General features: G+C 59.3%; 1 protein-coding gene across 6 annotated transcripts in view; it reads right to left on the bottom strand.

Annotated features, from left to right (window-relative positions):
* RETREG1 (reticulophagy regulator 1) overlaps positions 1 to 14,112 on the bottom strand; it is a 120,821-nt gene that overhangs the window by 25,759 nt on the left and 80,950 nt on the right. The window contains exon 1 of one of the 6 annotated variants that reach the window (XM_049109426.1): positions 11,357 to 12,210. The exons of 4 other annotated variants lie outside the window; for them this stretch is intronic. Coding sequence is in view for 1 of the 2 variants with exons in the window: in XM_025436387.3 (XP_025292172.1) it covers positions 11,275 to 11,291 (17 nt within the window). In the remaining variant the exon portion in view is untranslated. Of the gene's footprint in view, positions 1 to 11,274; positions 12,211 to 14,112 lie in introns of those variants that run through there. One more of the 6 variants, XM_025436387.3, reaches the window with a different exon arrangement.

The following is a 14,112-nucleotide window of genomic DNA, read 5'->3' as shown; positions in this document are numbered from 1 at the left end:
CTTCAGCCCAGGGCCTAATCCTGGGGACCTGGGATCGAGTCCCACACTGGGCTCCCTGCGTGGAGCCTGCTTCTCCCTCTGCCTGTGTCTCTGCCTCTCTCCCTCTGTGTCTCTCATGAATAAATAAATAAGATCTTTAAAAAAAAAAAAACAAACCTGTCCAGTTCGAGAGGGTTCGCACAGGCACGCACATCCCCGTGTCTTCATGTGCGGTAACAGCCACAGGAATCCGGCAAACAAACTGCGAAGGAGCTGCCTCTGAATTTCTAGCAAACAGTCCTTGCACAACAGCCTTGTGTATTTTTCCGAATCTTTTAGAAAGATTTAAAGAGTCTCCCCCACCAATCATCACTTAAAGAGCTCCTCCGAGACTTCACTTTCATTCACACTATCGATCTGCTCAGGAACCCTTCTTTTTAAAAATGAGCATTCCTCTCATGACATGCAATTCGGTGCAAATAAATGAGATGTGAACAACCTGGGGGGAACCTCGTGGTGCCGGGGAGATGCCCCCCATGTGCTCCAACCTCCTCCATGTGCACCTGCGACAGGTGCTCCTCTCTGCCCAGAGCCGGAGCTTCGGGCAAGAGAACCGGTGGCATCAGGTGTGGCTACCGGCCACGCACGCACACTGGAGATCACCCGCTCGGCCCACATTCCCGCCACTTCCAGGACATCCTCTTCACTGCATCAGACGTCACGGCAAAGTGACGTGTGTGCTCGCAGCCTGCGCACATCCTCCGCGCCCCTTACACGTCTCACTCCGGGTCACTGCTGACTGGATTTGCACCACTGATCATGATTCCATGTCCTTTTTTATCATTATTCCATTTTCTGCTTGCACTTGATAACGTAGGTTTGTGAGGCAGACTTGCTAAGATCCTTTGGCGGGACGGAGAGCTCTTCGAGCAAGCTCAATCACTTACCGTTCCTACGGGAGAACTTTCCAGAACCACGGGGACAGAACGACTGTGAAACAGCACGCACCTGGGCCTGCACATTCCAGGGTTGTCTCCACCCAGCTAAGGAGATCAATTAAGTGGTGCCGGACATTGCATCCCGACCTGCTTGGGAGCTCACAACCTCAGGTGAGAGCCATGAAGGTAATGAGCCCTCAGGGAGTGGCCACAGCCCCGACGGAACCCGTGGAGCCAGACGGCGGAGGAAAATCACCTGTTACCACCAACGACACAAAAACTATTTTGAACCAACCCGCAATGAGAGAGACGCAGACATAGAGGTCGCCTTTAATCACGGCCTGGAAAGACAGTCTGTGCTTTCTCTATTTTCATCAGAACCGAATCTGTGGTGCACGTTCTTCTCTTTATTTTCTAGCTCGTGTGACCGCAATGCAGTTTTAAGAAATGGGAAAAAATGGATCCTCAGGAGGTTGGGTTCTACAAAAACGGATTGTTTTTAAAGAAAGATGCATGCCATTGTTCCTCATGTTATAGTCAAGAAAGGCCTTGTACCTTCTGATCTGTATCGTCTGGAACAAACTATCGAGGTCCAGCCTGGTCAGTGACCCCTCCACGTATCATAGGCCCAGACACCTCAGACGCTGGGTATATGGTGGGTGCCCGTAGAAACGAAGTTCACTTTGAATAGAAACCCCGGGATCCCTGGGTGGCGCAGCGGTTTAGCGCCTGCCTTTGGCCCAGGGCGTGATCCTGGAGACCCGGGATCGAATCCCACGTCGGGCTCCCTGCATGGAGCCTGCTTCTCCTTCTGCCTGTGTCTCTGCCTCTCTCTCTCTCTGTGTCTCTCATGAATAAATAAGTAAAATCTTTAAAAAATAAAAAAATAAAAAATGAATAGAAACCCCGCAAGGCCAGGAGGGAACCAACTCTGAATTCTGGTTGGAGCCAGCTCTTCAGAATCACAAGAGCAGGGCAGCCCGGGGGGGCTCAGTGGTTTGGCGCCGCCTTCAGCCCAGGGCATGACCCTGGGGTCCCGGGATCGAGTCCCACATCGGGCTCCTTGCATGGAGCCTGCTTCTCCCTCTGCCTGGGTCTCTGCCTCTCTCTCTGTCTCTGTCTCTGTGTGTCTCATAAATAAATAAATGAAATTTAAAAAGAAAGAATCACAAGAGCAAATGAAGTTAACATTCTTTTTTTTTTTTAAGGTTTTATTTATTTGAGAGGGAGACAGAGAGGGCATGAGCAGGGGGAGGGGCGGAGGGAGGCACAGACTCTGTGCTGAGCCCCGACGTGGGGCTCGTGGCCTGAGCTGAAGGCAGATGGCCAACCGACTGAGCCCCCGCCCGGGCGCCCCTCAAGTCAACATTCTTTTAGTGAATCGTGGCTCAAGAATGGAGGGTTTTCACGTGACGCAGACCAACGGCACAGCGGGCACAGGGGTCCCCGGGAGGGCCGAGCCCTTCACAGAATGAACTCGGGCTGCTCGGGATGTCTTCTGGGCGGTGCCCAGCCTCGACACGGCCGGGGAAAACGGAGGGTCTGTGGACCCTGAGTGCAGTACCACTGGGTGGGATGATCAACACCCTCCGCTCAAGGACTGTGAATTGCAGAAAGCGCCCGTCCGTGCACACGTTCACCTGCAAAGCTGACTTCCCGGAACCCAAGTCCTCTACTGCCACTAAACAGGCAGCTTTTACTTTCTCATGTGTGGACCTGAGAGAGGACTCCCCAAAGGTGGCAATATCGCTTAAAACAGCCCTGGTGATACTGACGGGAAAGACACAGCGGCTCTCGGGGACACGTCAGGCACTAGTCGGGGGGCCGGACCTCAGAGGGCGTCCCAGCAAACAGGCCTCTAAGAAGCGGAGAAAGCTGATGACGTCGGCTTCCATTTCTGAGCTGGGCAGGGTACGTGACGGGCTTATGGCCTTGCAACGGAGGAACTTAAAGCCACAGGAGGAGCTCTGCCCTTCCTGCACAAGGGACGCTCGGACGCCCTGCCGCCTGCCCTCCGGAGGTCTGTCAGCTGGGCCTGTGAGCGTGGCTGACACGCTGCGGCTCTCCTTTGCTTTCGCAGAGTCAGTAAAACCCACAACTAGAAGTCCTGTGTCTGGTCCAAGCAGGAACCTACGATTTCATTGAAACGCGTTGCTGGCGATCCCAGAGGTGGGGGTAGGCTGTGAAGGCCCAGTTGCCCAAATCGCAGGGTGCTGTCAACGTCAGCGCCTGACTCCCTGGGACTGCCTCAATCTTTCTTTCCTAGATGGGCATCGTGGGGTCCTAAAGGGCTATCGCACCCCATTCTTATTTATTGCAAACCGTGGTTGCTTTTAAGCTGCTCTTTCGGGATTAGAGGACGTCTTCCTCCCCTTCCCTGGGATGATACAGATGATCTATTAATTCTAGACCATATTAATGAGAAGTTGGCGTGACTATTCTTAGACTTGGGCTATAACCAGACCCACTGTCTGGTCTGGGGGCTCTCCAGCTCTTGGGGGCTTTCCAGTCAACCCAGTAATTATGAGCCTACCTGTACGTGCTTGGGGAGTCACACAATTGCCAAGTGACTGAGGGCTTGGGACAAAGACTGACGCTCTTGCCTAAGACGTCAGGAGCTTCCTTACACTTCCTTACACACCACCGTGAATTAACCAGGATTTCTAGTTGCATTTACTTCAAGAAGAGCAAGACTTGGACGAATCAAACAACTCACGTACGGGATGGCTCCGATTCTAAATCATCCCCCACCAACATTCTTAGCTGTTTGCCCACTTAAAAAAAAAAGGCCGTATTAGCATCTCGCCTTCCTTTCTCCAATGCATTCAGCAGTTTTCACAGGCTGCTTCAGGATGTAGGCTCACCTGTCCTATCAAACGTCAAACTGACGGTGGTTTAAACAAGAGCCGCTTCATTTCTGCCGCATGCACAGCACAGCATAGTGGCCCAGGGCGTGCACAGGATCTCCGTGATGGAGACACCTAAGCTCTTGGTATCTGTTTGCTCAGATGCTCCCAGACCACCCCGTATGTGTGGTCTGAGACGTCTACTGCAGCCCCCGCGTGCCGGCCACGTAGAAGCCACAGGAAGGGGAGAGCGTGTCGGAGGGCCCCCCTCTCCCAGCCGTCGTGCCTACACGAGGCTGGAACCCAGTTCCACGGCAGGCATAGCTGCAAGAGAGCCTGGGGCGTCCTTACACTCCCTCCAATCCTCACTATCCTCACTTCGGGCCGAGAAGGTGGGTAAAACGTCCTCATTTTCCAGATTACAAGGCCTACACCGCCAAGCGGCAGCTCCAGGATCAAAACCCAGGGTTGGCCGGCGCCAACGCACCGAGCCCCCAAGCCCCCGGCCGGGGCTTAGGTGAAAGCCCGCCCTACTGCTAACAAGAAGCGAAAGCCAAACACACAATTTCTCATCGTGTGACTGGTGAAGCTGGGGTAGGATGTGGGCCGGATTCGGCTGAAGGTAACACAGGGAGGAAGGTTTCCTCCTCCCCTCGAAACACACACACTCCAGAAGAGCATCCGGGTTTCGGCAGAGGCGTCCCGCCCTCGGACCGCTCCTGTGGTAATGCTGCCGCGGCCTCCAGCTTAGGTCACCAACGAAACGAAGAAGTCCGGGAGCCATCAGCAGCCTTGAAAGCTTTTACATCTTTCCAAGTTTATCAAAATGAGTAAAGATCTTTGCTGCGATCCTACTGCCATCTTCCCCCGCTTCATGCCCACAACCGCCCCGACCTCCCCGAGCGCGGCACACACACGGATGTGTCGTAACGGTCCTTCCAGAACCTTCCTGACAAGGACTCCCAACCCCTAGCAGAGCTCCAGGCACCATTTCTAGCTCAGAGGACCGACCAGCAGGAGACAATCCAGCCACGCGCCACCGAACCCCAACCCCAGCCTCAGGGACGCAGCGGCTCTGGGTTCTTCCTCCCGTGGTGCCCGAGATGGAATTATCAGCTCCCGCTCTCGTCGCCCGTGCCAAGGTTTGCTGTGTGTCACTCTCCTGAGCACGTCTCCTCTTGCTTCGGCAAGCTCGCAGACCGCTCCTCGGGCTCGGGGTTCGTCGACGTGTGCGTTCCCCGTACAACGGAGCCCACATCTCAAAGCCTCCCTGGGCACAAATGAATGTGCCTCTCAAGGGAAGTTTCCAGACTATCTTACGATGGAGGACCTGTGAATATGTACGATTCGTGTTCAGCTGAATCGCTTTGGAAGGAAAGTTATCCGGGTGGGAGAGCACGAACGGGAGGAGGGGTGGCGGAGGGAGAGGGAGAAGCAGACTCCCCGTCGAGCAGGGGGCCTGGTGGGAGACTCGATCCCAGGACCCGGGATCATGACCTGGGCTGAGGCAGACGCTTAGCTGACTGAGCCACCCGGCGCCCCGATGGCAGGCATAACCTGAAGGTGCTCCATTGATAGGTGGGTTCATTTAAAAAAAAAAATTAAAGCATTCGCCTGCAGTCCAAGCAAAGCAGCACGATGACAGGTCACGTCCTGAGTCACAGAGCGGCTCTGCTTACAGCTACCCCGGAGGCCACATCACACGGGTAATTACTGTGTGACGCTCCCCGGGCTTCACCACACGCGGGCGGGCGCCCAGCTCCCGAGCACCCGTCTCTTCCCTTGAGGCGCAGCAGCCGGTTAGCAGGGGACTTGCGGGGGCTGCAACCTTTCCCTCTCCCCCCACCAGGCATCCCAACACAGTCCCTCCCTCCGAGGCAGCAGTTCACAGTCGGCCAAGCCCCCCCCCCCAATGCTGCCACAGCCACAGAGCATGGTCCTCAGCCGCGCTTGGAGGCCTTAGCCCCGTGGGTGATGATCGTCACGCCCAGGGCAGGCCAACGCGGCAAAGACGCGGCTGGGGTAGAGAAGAGAGCCTGGCCTGGCTTGGAGGCTCACGCGGCCTCCTTCCAAGGCCGTGCGTGCATCTGCGCCCCGCCCCAGGGCACTGGCTGTCCCCCCCCCCCCCCCCCCCCGCCGACCGCCCCTCACGTGCACCTCCTTGGGGTCGGCGTCCACCCCGCCGTTTCCCAACTTCCGCCCCAGAGCGCTCCGTGAGCGGGAGCACCGCCGCGTGTGGATCCTGGTTGAAAGAGAAGCCTGCTGCAGAAATCGCGGGTTTTCACAGCGACCTTCTTCAAGCACTGCCGGCTGGTGCCCACCTCCGCAGGCCTGAAGCTGAGGCACCGCGCTTCCTCGGGCCGGGCTGCGCGGAACCGGCCTCCTCGGGGAATGACCAGCTCTTTGTCCCCCGTCTGAGTTACCAGCGACGTGGATGGAGCTCGTGATCTCCTCTTTCTTCAGACACGTGCTGGACATGCGTGCGGCAGGGGCGACTCTCGGTGACAGCCGTGTCTCGCTCCGGTCCACAGAGGCCTCGCGGCACTTGGGAGGGTCCGCGGAAGGGGCGGCCGACTCCTGATTTCAGCTCAGGCCACGACCTCAGGGCCGTGGGATCGCGCCCCTCGCGGCTCCACGCTCAGTGCAGAGTCTGCTGGAGCTTCACTCTCTTCCTGTCCCCTGCCCCACCCCCCTATGTTGTCCCTTTAGGTAAATAAATGAATTGTAAAGTTTTTTTTTTTCCAAAAAGCACATAGAAAAATAAGGATGCACTTGAACAAAACGGTGCACCGTCATCCAGGACATGGAGCCGCACCCCAGGGCCCAGTCTGAGCCAGGGACAGACTCCGGCTCCCACAGCCTCCCTCCACTGGACGCCTTAGCTCCCGGCCTATGCAGCCACGGGGGCGGGGGCGGGGGTGGCCCTAAACAGAACGGGGCTAAGAACGTACGAGAGTGCGTTCCGGAGGGTCCCACGGACTTGTTGGAGACGAGCTATAATCTCACCTCCGACTGGATGAGTCAGAGGTGGGTGTATGACCGTTTCACGATTCACGGGGCTCATAAGATTAAAACAAACCACTTGGACAAGAGGCACATGCACGTCCTGAACCCGAAGCTCCTCCTGTGGACACGCCGCTCACTGCAAGGAGCCACGGGCAGACACCTCGCTTCCCCCAGAGACGTCGCTACTTGTACTCGGTGCAGAGCGACTGCGGCAGGATCCCCGCGCTCACGTGGGCTGAAGCAGTCCCGGGGAGGGGGCCGTGCCTGACACACGAGCCTCACAGCCCTGATCCAAACCGGGAGAGCTCACAGGCCACCTAGAGCTGCCCGGCCAGGAAGGCGGCGGGCCGTTCTCCACCCTGGCCAAGGCCACCGCCACAGAGCCCGCTGCGTGCCCACCTCACAGGCCATGCCGGCGGCCCGGGTAGTCACAGGGATCCGCTCACCCCGGCGGAGGTGCCTTCACTCACAAGTGACCCGTTCTGGGCTGCTCTAGGCAAGGTTTAACCTGCGTACTGTGATTGTTGACCACTTTTTCTTAAAAAGATTTTATTTATGCACGAGAGACCCAGAGAGAGGCAGAGACCCAGGCAGAGGGAGAAGCAGGCTCCATGCAGGGAGCCCGATGCAGGACTCGATCCCGGGACCCTGGGGCCATGCCCTGAGCAGCCCAAGGCAGATGCTCCACCACTGAGCCCCCGGGTGCCCCGTTAACCGCTTCCTGAAGACCTAGAGTTTAGCATTAGCTAAACAGCGTGACCTATGAGACAAACCCGTGGCGTCGGCGCTGCTGGCCTCATGTCGCTGACAAAGCGAGAGGCGAAGAAAGCTGCCCGAGGCCACGGAGCCACTGGGTGCTGAGGCTGGGACGTGCAGCCAGGACTGGAAAACCCCAATCCCACGACCGTGCTGTGCTGCGCAGAGCGGACAAGACCGTGTTGACGCCTAAGCCAGGAGCGGCAGCGGCCCGGAGCGCCATCCTTGGGGACAGGCGTGCCCACCAAGACACCAGCACCCGTCGGCAAGAGACGCCAGCGCCCTGTGATTCTGCGAGGGGCGGAAGGAGCCAGATCAAAAGTCTCACCACCGATATCTTCTCAAATGAGAAACGATAAACGTTTCGTGAACATGCATATCCAGCAAACACCTCTTTCCTCTTTTGAGACGTTTTGAAATAAAGCCCCTAAATTCTCTGACATTCTTCCCGAGAAAAAGTGAGGCCCGCTGGCATTTTCCCCGCTCTTGAAATCTAGACGCCTCGGTCGCTCGCTGGAAATGGTTCCAGGCCCGACCTCAGGGACCCGGCAGCTCGTGACAGTCCTTCCCCAGGTGAGACACACGACCGCGGCCTCCGTCGCTCACAGTTCCACGACAGAACAACGTTCCATCAGACAGTCCAACAGTCGTGGGAAAGCCCGAAGATGAGCATATCGTGCAGCCACGAAGCAACGCGCCCAAAGCGTGCCTTTGCCGTCAGGAAAATGCTCACGAGGGGAAAAAAAAAAATGAACGGTCTAGAAAACTGTATGTGTCATATACAGCGACTGGGCAGGAACCCAACTAAGGCGCTGGAGGACGGGCGCCCAGGGGCTCAGGGCGGGACGGGGTCCTGGGATGGGGCCCCTGCCCCGCGGGGAGTGGCTGCTCCCTCCCCTGCCCATGCCCGCGCTCTCACTCTCGCACTTGCTCTCTCATCAATATACAAAATTCTTTTTTTTTTAAGATGTTATTTATTCATGAGAGATAGAAAGAGAGAGAGACAGGGGGGCAGAGACCCAGGCAGAGGGAGAAGCAGGCTCCGCGCAGCGAGCCTGACACGGGACTCGATCCCAGGACCCGGGGTCACGCCTTGGGCTGAAGGCAGTGCCAAACCGCTGAGCCACCCGGGCTGCCCCAATGTACAAAATCTTAAAAAAAATAAAAAGTACCAGAAGATACGATGTAACAGGATTGTTTTTAGGGTCCTAAGATCACAGATGGTCCTTTCTTCCTTCTACTCCTCGACCCCCCTCCTAGTTTCATTTCCCCAAGCGGCAGGCTGTCGCACGAGCGTGTGTGAGGTCACACCTGCCACGGGGCCTGCATCTGCCCGGGAGGTGGGGGGGAGGCCAGACAGCAGAACGGGGCGCAGGGCAGCAGACACCACGGCTAGCCGTTGTCACCAGCCCAGGGACAGGCCTCCCCGGGGCCCGTGTCCGGCGCCCGAGAGCACACAGACCCTTACCCTGGCTGGGGTACCTGGAGCGTGGCCCGCTGTGTGCAGGAGGGCGTCAGCCTCCCCGCAGCCTGAGCAGCAGATGCCCTGCGGAGCCACGCGCTGGGGAGCCAGGGGTCCCCGTGGTCCCGTCAGCCTCAAACACTGGCCAGTGGGGCCGCGGCTTCCGCACGCGCTGCCTGCGCCGGAGACGCCCTTCCCAGGACGGGTCAGAGGGTGGGCGGCACGGGAGCGTTCGGCCCCCAACACTGTGCACCCCCTCACCCCGGCTTGCGAGGACCAGGCGGAGCATCTGCTCCCGGCTCCTGCCGGCACCTCGCAGGCGGGCCTGGGATGGGATCCGCAGACCCGAAGATCCGGGCGCCTGGGGGCTCGGTCCGCCCGGCGGCTCGGGGTTTCAGCCGCGTTCTGCTCTCAGGGTTGTGGGCTCGAGCCCCGCGGGCGCCTTGCTCGGCTCGTGACCTGCTAAAGACTCTCGCCGCCCGCGTGCCTCTGCCCCTCCCGCCGTCTGCGCTCTCTGGCTCTACGGCAAATACAGTAAATACGAGTCTTTACAAAATGCTAAAAATCAGGGTTCCCTGCCCGCGGGATTGGGTGGTCATGGCTCGCAGCACGGCGTCCCCGACGGGGCCCACGAGGCCCGTCGTCGTCCGTGCCCCCTCCCAGGGCCCAGTGGGCAGCCCTGCCTGTCGGTGACCCCACCGGGGGCGTCACCACGTCTAATGGCACGTCTCACTGCTCGGAGCCCGTCACCTGCCTCTGTTCAAGGCCGTGAGGGCCGCCCCAGAACAGAGCAGGAGGACAGACGTGAGAACGACACTAACTGCTATGACAGCCACAGTTTCAGGAGCTCCGGGGCCTCCGCCACTCGAAGCTTCACGTCGCACCTGCGTGGCTTGATGTCCAACAGCAACGTGCCAGGGAGTCCCGCAGTAGCAGCCCACGCGTCGGGTCCTCGTTGCTAAACGTGCACATCGTCCTCTTGCACGTGCGGGGTGGGGGGCCGCCTCCCAGCATCCCCTCCCCACCCCGTGGCTGGCGAGACACCAAACGGCCCTTGCTCGCCATGGATGGAGGACGTACCTGTCCTGACAAGGCGACCCTGGAGCCTGTCATGCACCCAGGGCCACGCGGCCGGGCCACACTCTCCGTGCGAGGTTGGCTGCGCTTCTGGAGGAAGTGAGGCTCCCGACGAGACATCAGAACACCCGGGGTGGGCCCGTAGCACCGGGTGGGGGACCCGGCTACCCACCACCTGACCGGGGTCACGCACTGTGTGTGCAGCATGCCAGCCTGTCCCCTGGGATTTTCCCCGTGTCGGATTCACACTGACCTCTACGTACCTGCCCAGCTAAGCCCCCAACATAGGAACTTGGAATGTTCCAAAGCTCGCATGTCCACGCTGCAGACCCCGTGCCTCGTAGGGACCCGTCATGTCTGAGGTCCTCAGGCCCGCTCACAGAAGTGAATTAGCTTGTAAGTTCTCTGAGGGACACGGGTGGCCCTGTGCCCCCAGACCCCCCGCCCCAACCGCTCTACTGAGTGCGCAGCTCTGAGTGACAGCCAGCCCCCTGCCTCGGGGCTTCGCGGTGGCCCGGCCCAGTCTGTGCTCCCCACAGCGTCACCGTGCTCCCCCCTCGGTGCCCCCTGCAGGCCGCTGCCCCTGTCCATCTCTCCCCGCACCCCCACATGGGGGCTCCTTCAAGTCGCAGCCTGAGGACCCCTCCCCGGAGAGGCCTGCCCCCTACATGTGCCACATATCCCCCACATTATGGCTAAAACACACTTTTAGCCTGGTTACCTAAAATACTTTTTCCCTTAAAAACATGAAATTCTTGCCTTATTTTGTAACCCAGGAAGCATCTGTCTCCACTGTTCAGACAGTTTGGCCAAGAAAGCAGGGGCCTCACCCGCCGCCCGGCGCAGCAGGTGGCTTGGCCGCCACCCTCGGTGAACGGGTCAGAGCGGCCCGTGAGCGTGTGGACGCAGGGGCGGCCCGTGGAAGTACTTCTGTCCCAAGACGCGTCCCCAGCTCAGCCGCGGCAGCCCGGGGTCCCCTGCCCGGCACCTGCGGCGGGACATACCTCGGCTGCTGGGGCCTCCCCCATGCCTGTCACGCGGCACACCCGAGGGCTGCCTGCTGCCCCCCAGGGACACGCAAGGTGAGGCGGGCCGGGCCCCACGTGGGGAGCCCGCACTCCTCGACCCGGCTCTCGCCCTGGGGACCGGCCCCCACTCTCCCCTCCTGTCAGCACCCAGCGCTTCCTGCCTGGGGGTCCACCCTCCTTACCCCGTCCAGGACGGCATCCCTCACACCCGCTCCCCTCAGCTCCCGACCTTGACGCTGGCATGGAGTCTCTGGGAGTTCTTACCACGTGCATCTATTTCTGGCAACGAGATAAACAGCGAGGAGGAGGATGAGGAGGAGGAGGGGGAGGAGGGCAGGAGGAGGGGGAGGAGGAGGAGCGGGAGAAGGGGGAGGAGGACAGGAGGAGTGGGAGGAGGACGGGGATGAGGGGGAGGACAAGGAGGGAGGAAGGGGAGGAGGGGGAGGATGAGGACAAGGAGGGAGGAGGGGAAGGAGGAGGAGGAGAGGAGGACAAGAGGAGGGAGAGGAGGAGGGGAGGAGGAAGAGAAGGAGGATGAGGAGGAAGAGGAGGACAGGAGGAGGGGGAGAGGATGGGAAGGAGGAGGGGAGGACGAGGACAAGGAGGGAGGAGGGGTAGAAAGGAGGCAGCGGGAGAGGGGAGGGGGAGGAGGAGGACAAGGAGGGAGGAGGGAGGGGAGGAGGGGAGAGGAGGGGGAAGAGGAAGGGGAGGGAGGAGGAGGGAGATGGAGGATGAGGAGGAGGCGGAGGAGGACAGGAGGAGGGGGAGGAGGATGGGGAGGAGGAGGGGAGGACGAGGACAAGGAGGGGGGAGGAGGAAGAGGGAGGCAGCAGGGGAAGGGGAGGAGGAGGAGGAGAAGGAGGGAGGAGAGGGAGGAGGAGGAGGGGGAGACGGAGGAGGAGGACAAGGAGGGAGGTGGAGGAAGAGGAAGGGGAGGGAGGAGGGAGGAGGATGAGGAGGAGGAAGAGGACAGGAGGAGGATGGGGAGGAGGAGGGGAGGACGAGGACAAGGAGGGAGGAGGGGGAAGAGGGAGCAAGTGGGGGAGGGGAGGAGGAGGAGGGGGCTCTGGTGCACCCGCAGTCAGGCCTGCTGTGCCGGGGCTTCTGGGCCTGCAGTTTCCCCTGGCTTCCAGGACTACACTCGGACTTCGCTCCCCACCTGTTACAGAGCCCTTCCGGTCACCAGGCTGCAAAACGTGACCAAAGTAACACAAGGAAGCCTGAATGTGAGATTCAACCAGAAGCTGCGGTGTGGGGCGTGGGGCGTGGGGCACTCGGGCTGGGGCGGTCAGCAGCCGGCGACGGCCACAGCTGCTCCTCCTGCAGACGCGGCGCCGGGGGCCTTGTCCAACCGCATCCAAGCTCCCATTTAGCAGGAGTAAGGTTCCCTCGCAAGTGAAACAGCTTATTTCCTGGCCCGGCCCTAGGCCTCCCCTGTGCGGTCCCCCTTCTAACTCTCCGCACAGATGGTGGGAAAAGAAAAGTATGAGGCAAAACAAAGCATGTTGCGTAGAAAACCACCAGCTGTTCCAAGCTGGTATTTATCTCAGCAAATAAAAAGGTGGGGGCAGGGATGGGCCTTCATCACACTTCAAAGGAGTGAGAGCGAGTTCCCCATTTTTCAGAAAATATGTCAGTCGTCCTTGGAAATCCCTATTAGCAGCCGCGCGTACACCGCACCCCCTTACACATCCTGCGGCTCTTCGTTTTCTCGGTTTATCCTTTGTAACCAGTAAAACATTCTTAGGAAAAGATCTTACGTGTGTTGACTTTTACATCCAAAACGGCTCTTTCATAATTATTTATGATCACCAAAAACCACTTGCTCCGTAACTGTGATGACGCTACAAGTCACCGATGCCGTCTGCGAGCTTCTGCGAAGTCTCCCGCTAACCCCTGAGCCCACCAGGCGCTAGGAATTCACCGCAGGTGCGAGAGGGCTTTATGAATACATCGCACTCAACGACTGTTTCTTATGAAAACGCTTGTGCTGTGCAGGATTCTGTGCAGAGAGGAGGCGGGGACGCCGGGACGCAAGGGAAAAAGAGAAAATCCTGCTTCCGGAGATGTCCACGTGGGGGAAAACACAGCTAACGGTATGTCAGCCCGTCAAGTCACAATCTGGCGTCTACATTTCTCTGAAAATGTCTCCTTTCCCCCTTAGTCCGGGTGGTCCCAACGTAGGCCCAGTTACAAACGTCATCTTCAAGGCCTTGACCTGACGTCTGCTTTTACAGGGAAAGTTGTTTCATTATTAAATCAAGTGTCAACTGAATGTCCCCTTTAGTGTTGTAGGAAGGAATCTGGATGAAAACAAGGACTAAAAACCTAAAAAGAGTCCTTTAGGGTCACGAGTACGAGTGACCACGGTCAACACGCTTGCACATGCACAGACACGGATGCACACGCACCGCAGGCCGTGGCGGGGAAGGATGCCCACTGGGAAGTCTCGTCCGGTGGGCGTGCAGCTGACACACCACGCGACGCTGGGGTCAGGCGGACAGCACAGTGCGTGGAGGCCCCGCGGCTCACCCACGGGCGGCTCCCGTCACCACACGACGCCCGGACCGGGTACCTGCGCTGTGCCTTCCAGACATGCTGACCTCGCATAGGACAACAAATGCTTGGGCCTTCCTGTTCCTGAAAACGTAATCCTAATCCCAGTTAGTACTTTTTCTGACAATAAGATTGTCATTTAACCCCTTCCCCCCACTTTTTTTTAAAGACCACTTCTTAGAGACGCAGAGAGCATGCGAGCGCATGGGTGCGCACGTGCGGGGGGCCGCGGGGGAGAGAATCCCAAGCAGACGTGCCGCGGGGCGTGGAGCCCACAGGCGCTGGTCCCAGGACCCCGAGACCACGCCCTGAGCGAGAGCAGGAGTCGGACGACCCACCGCTGAGCCCCCGTCCCCACAGCTCCCGCCATCGCACCGAGTCCCGGCGACCCTGCTGCGCAGTCGGGACCCACACACAAGGGCTGCGGACACAGCCAGGGGGCGACGCGGGGCCCCTCCCCTGGT

This window comes from Canis lupus, chromosome 4 (assembly GCF_003254725.2).
Source record: "Canis lupus dingo isolate Sandy chromosome 4, ASM325472v2, whole genome shotgun sequence".
Taxonomy (NCBI): Eukaryota; Metazoa; Chordata; class Mammalia; order Carnivora; family Canidae; genus Canis; species Canis lupus.
The sequence above is the reverse complement of the archived record's forward strand: the minus strand, read 5'-3'. Positions and strand labels throughout refer to the sequence as shown.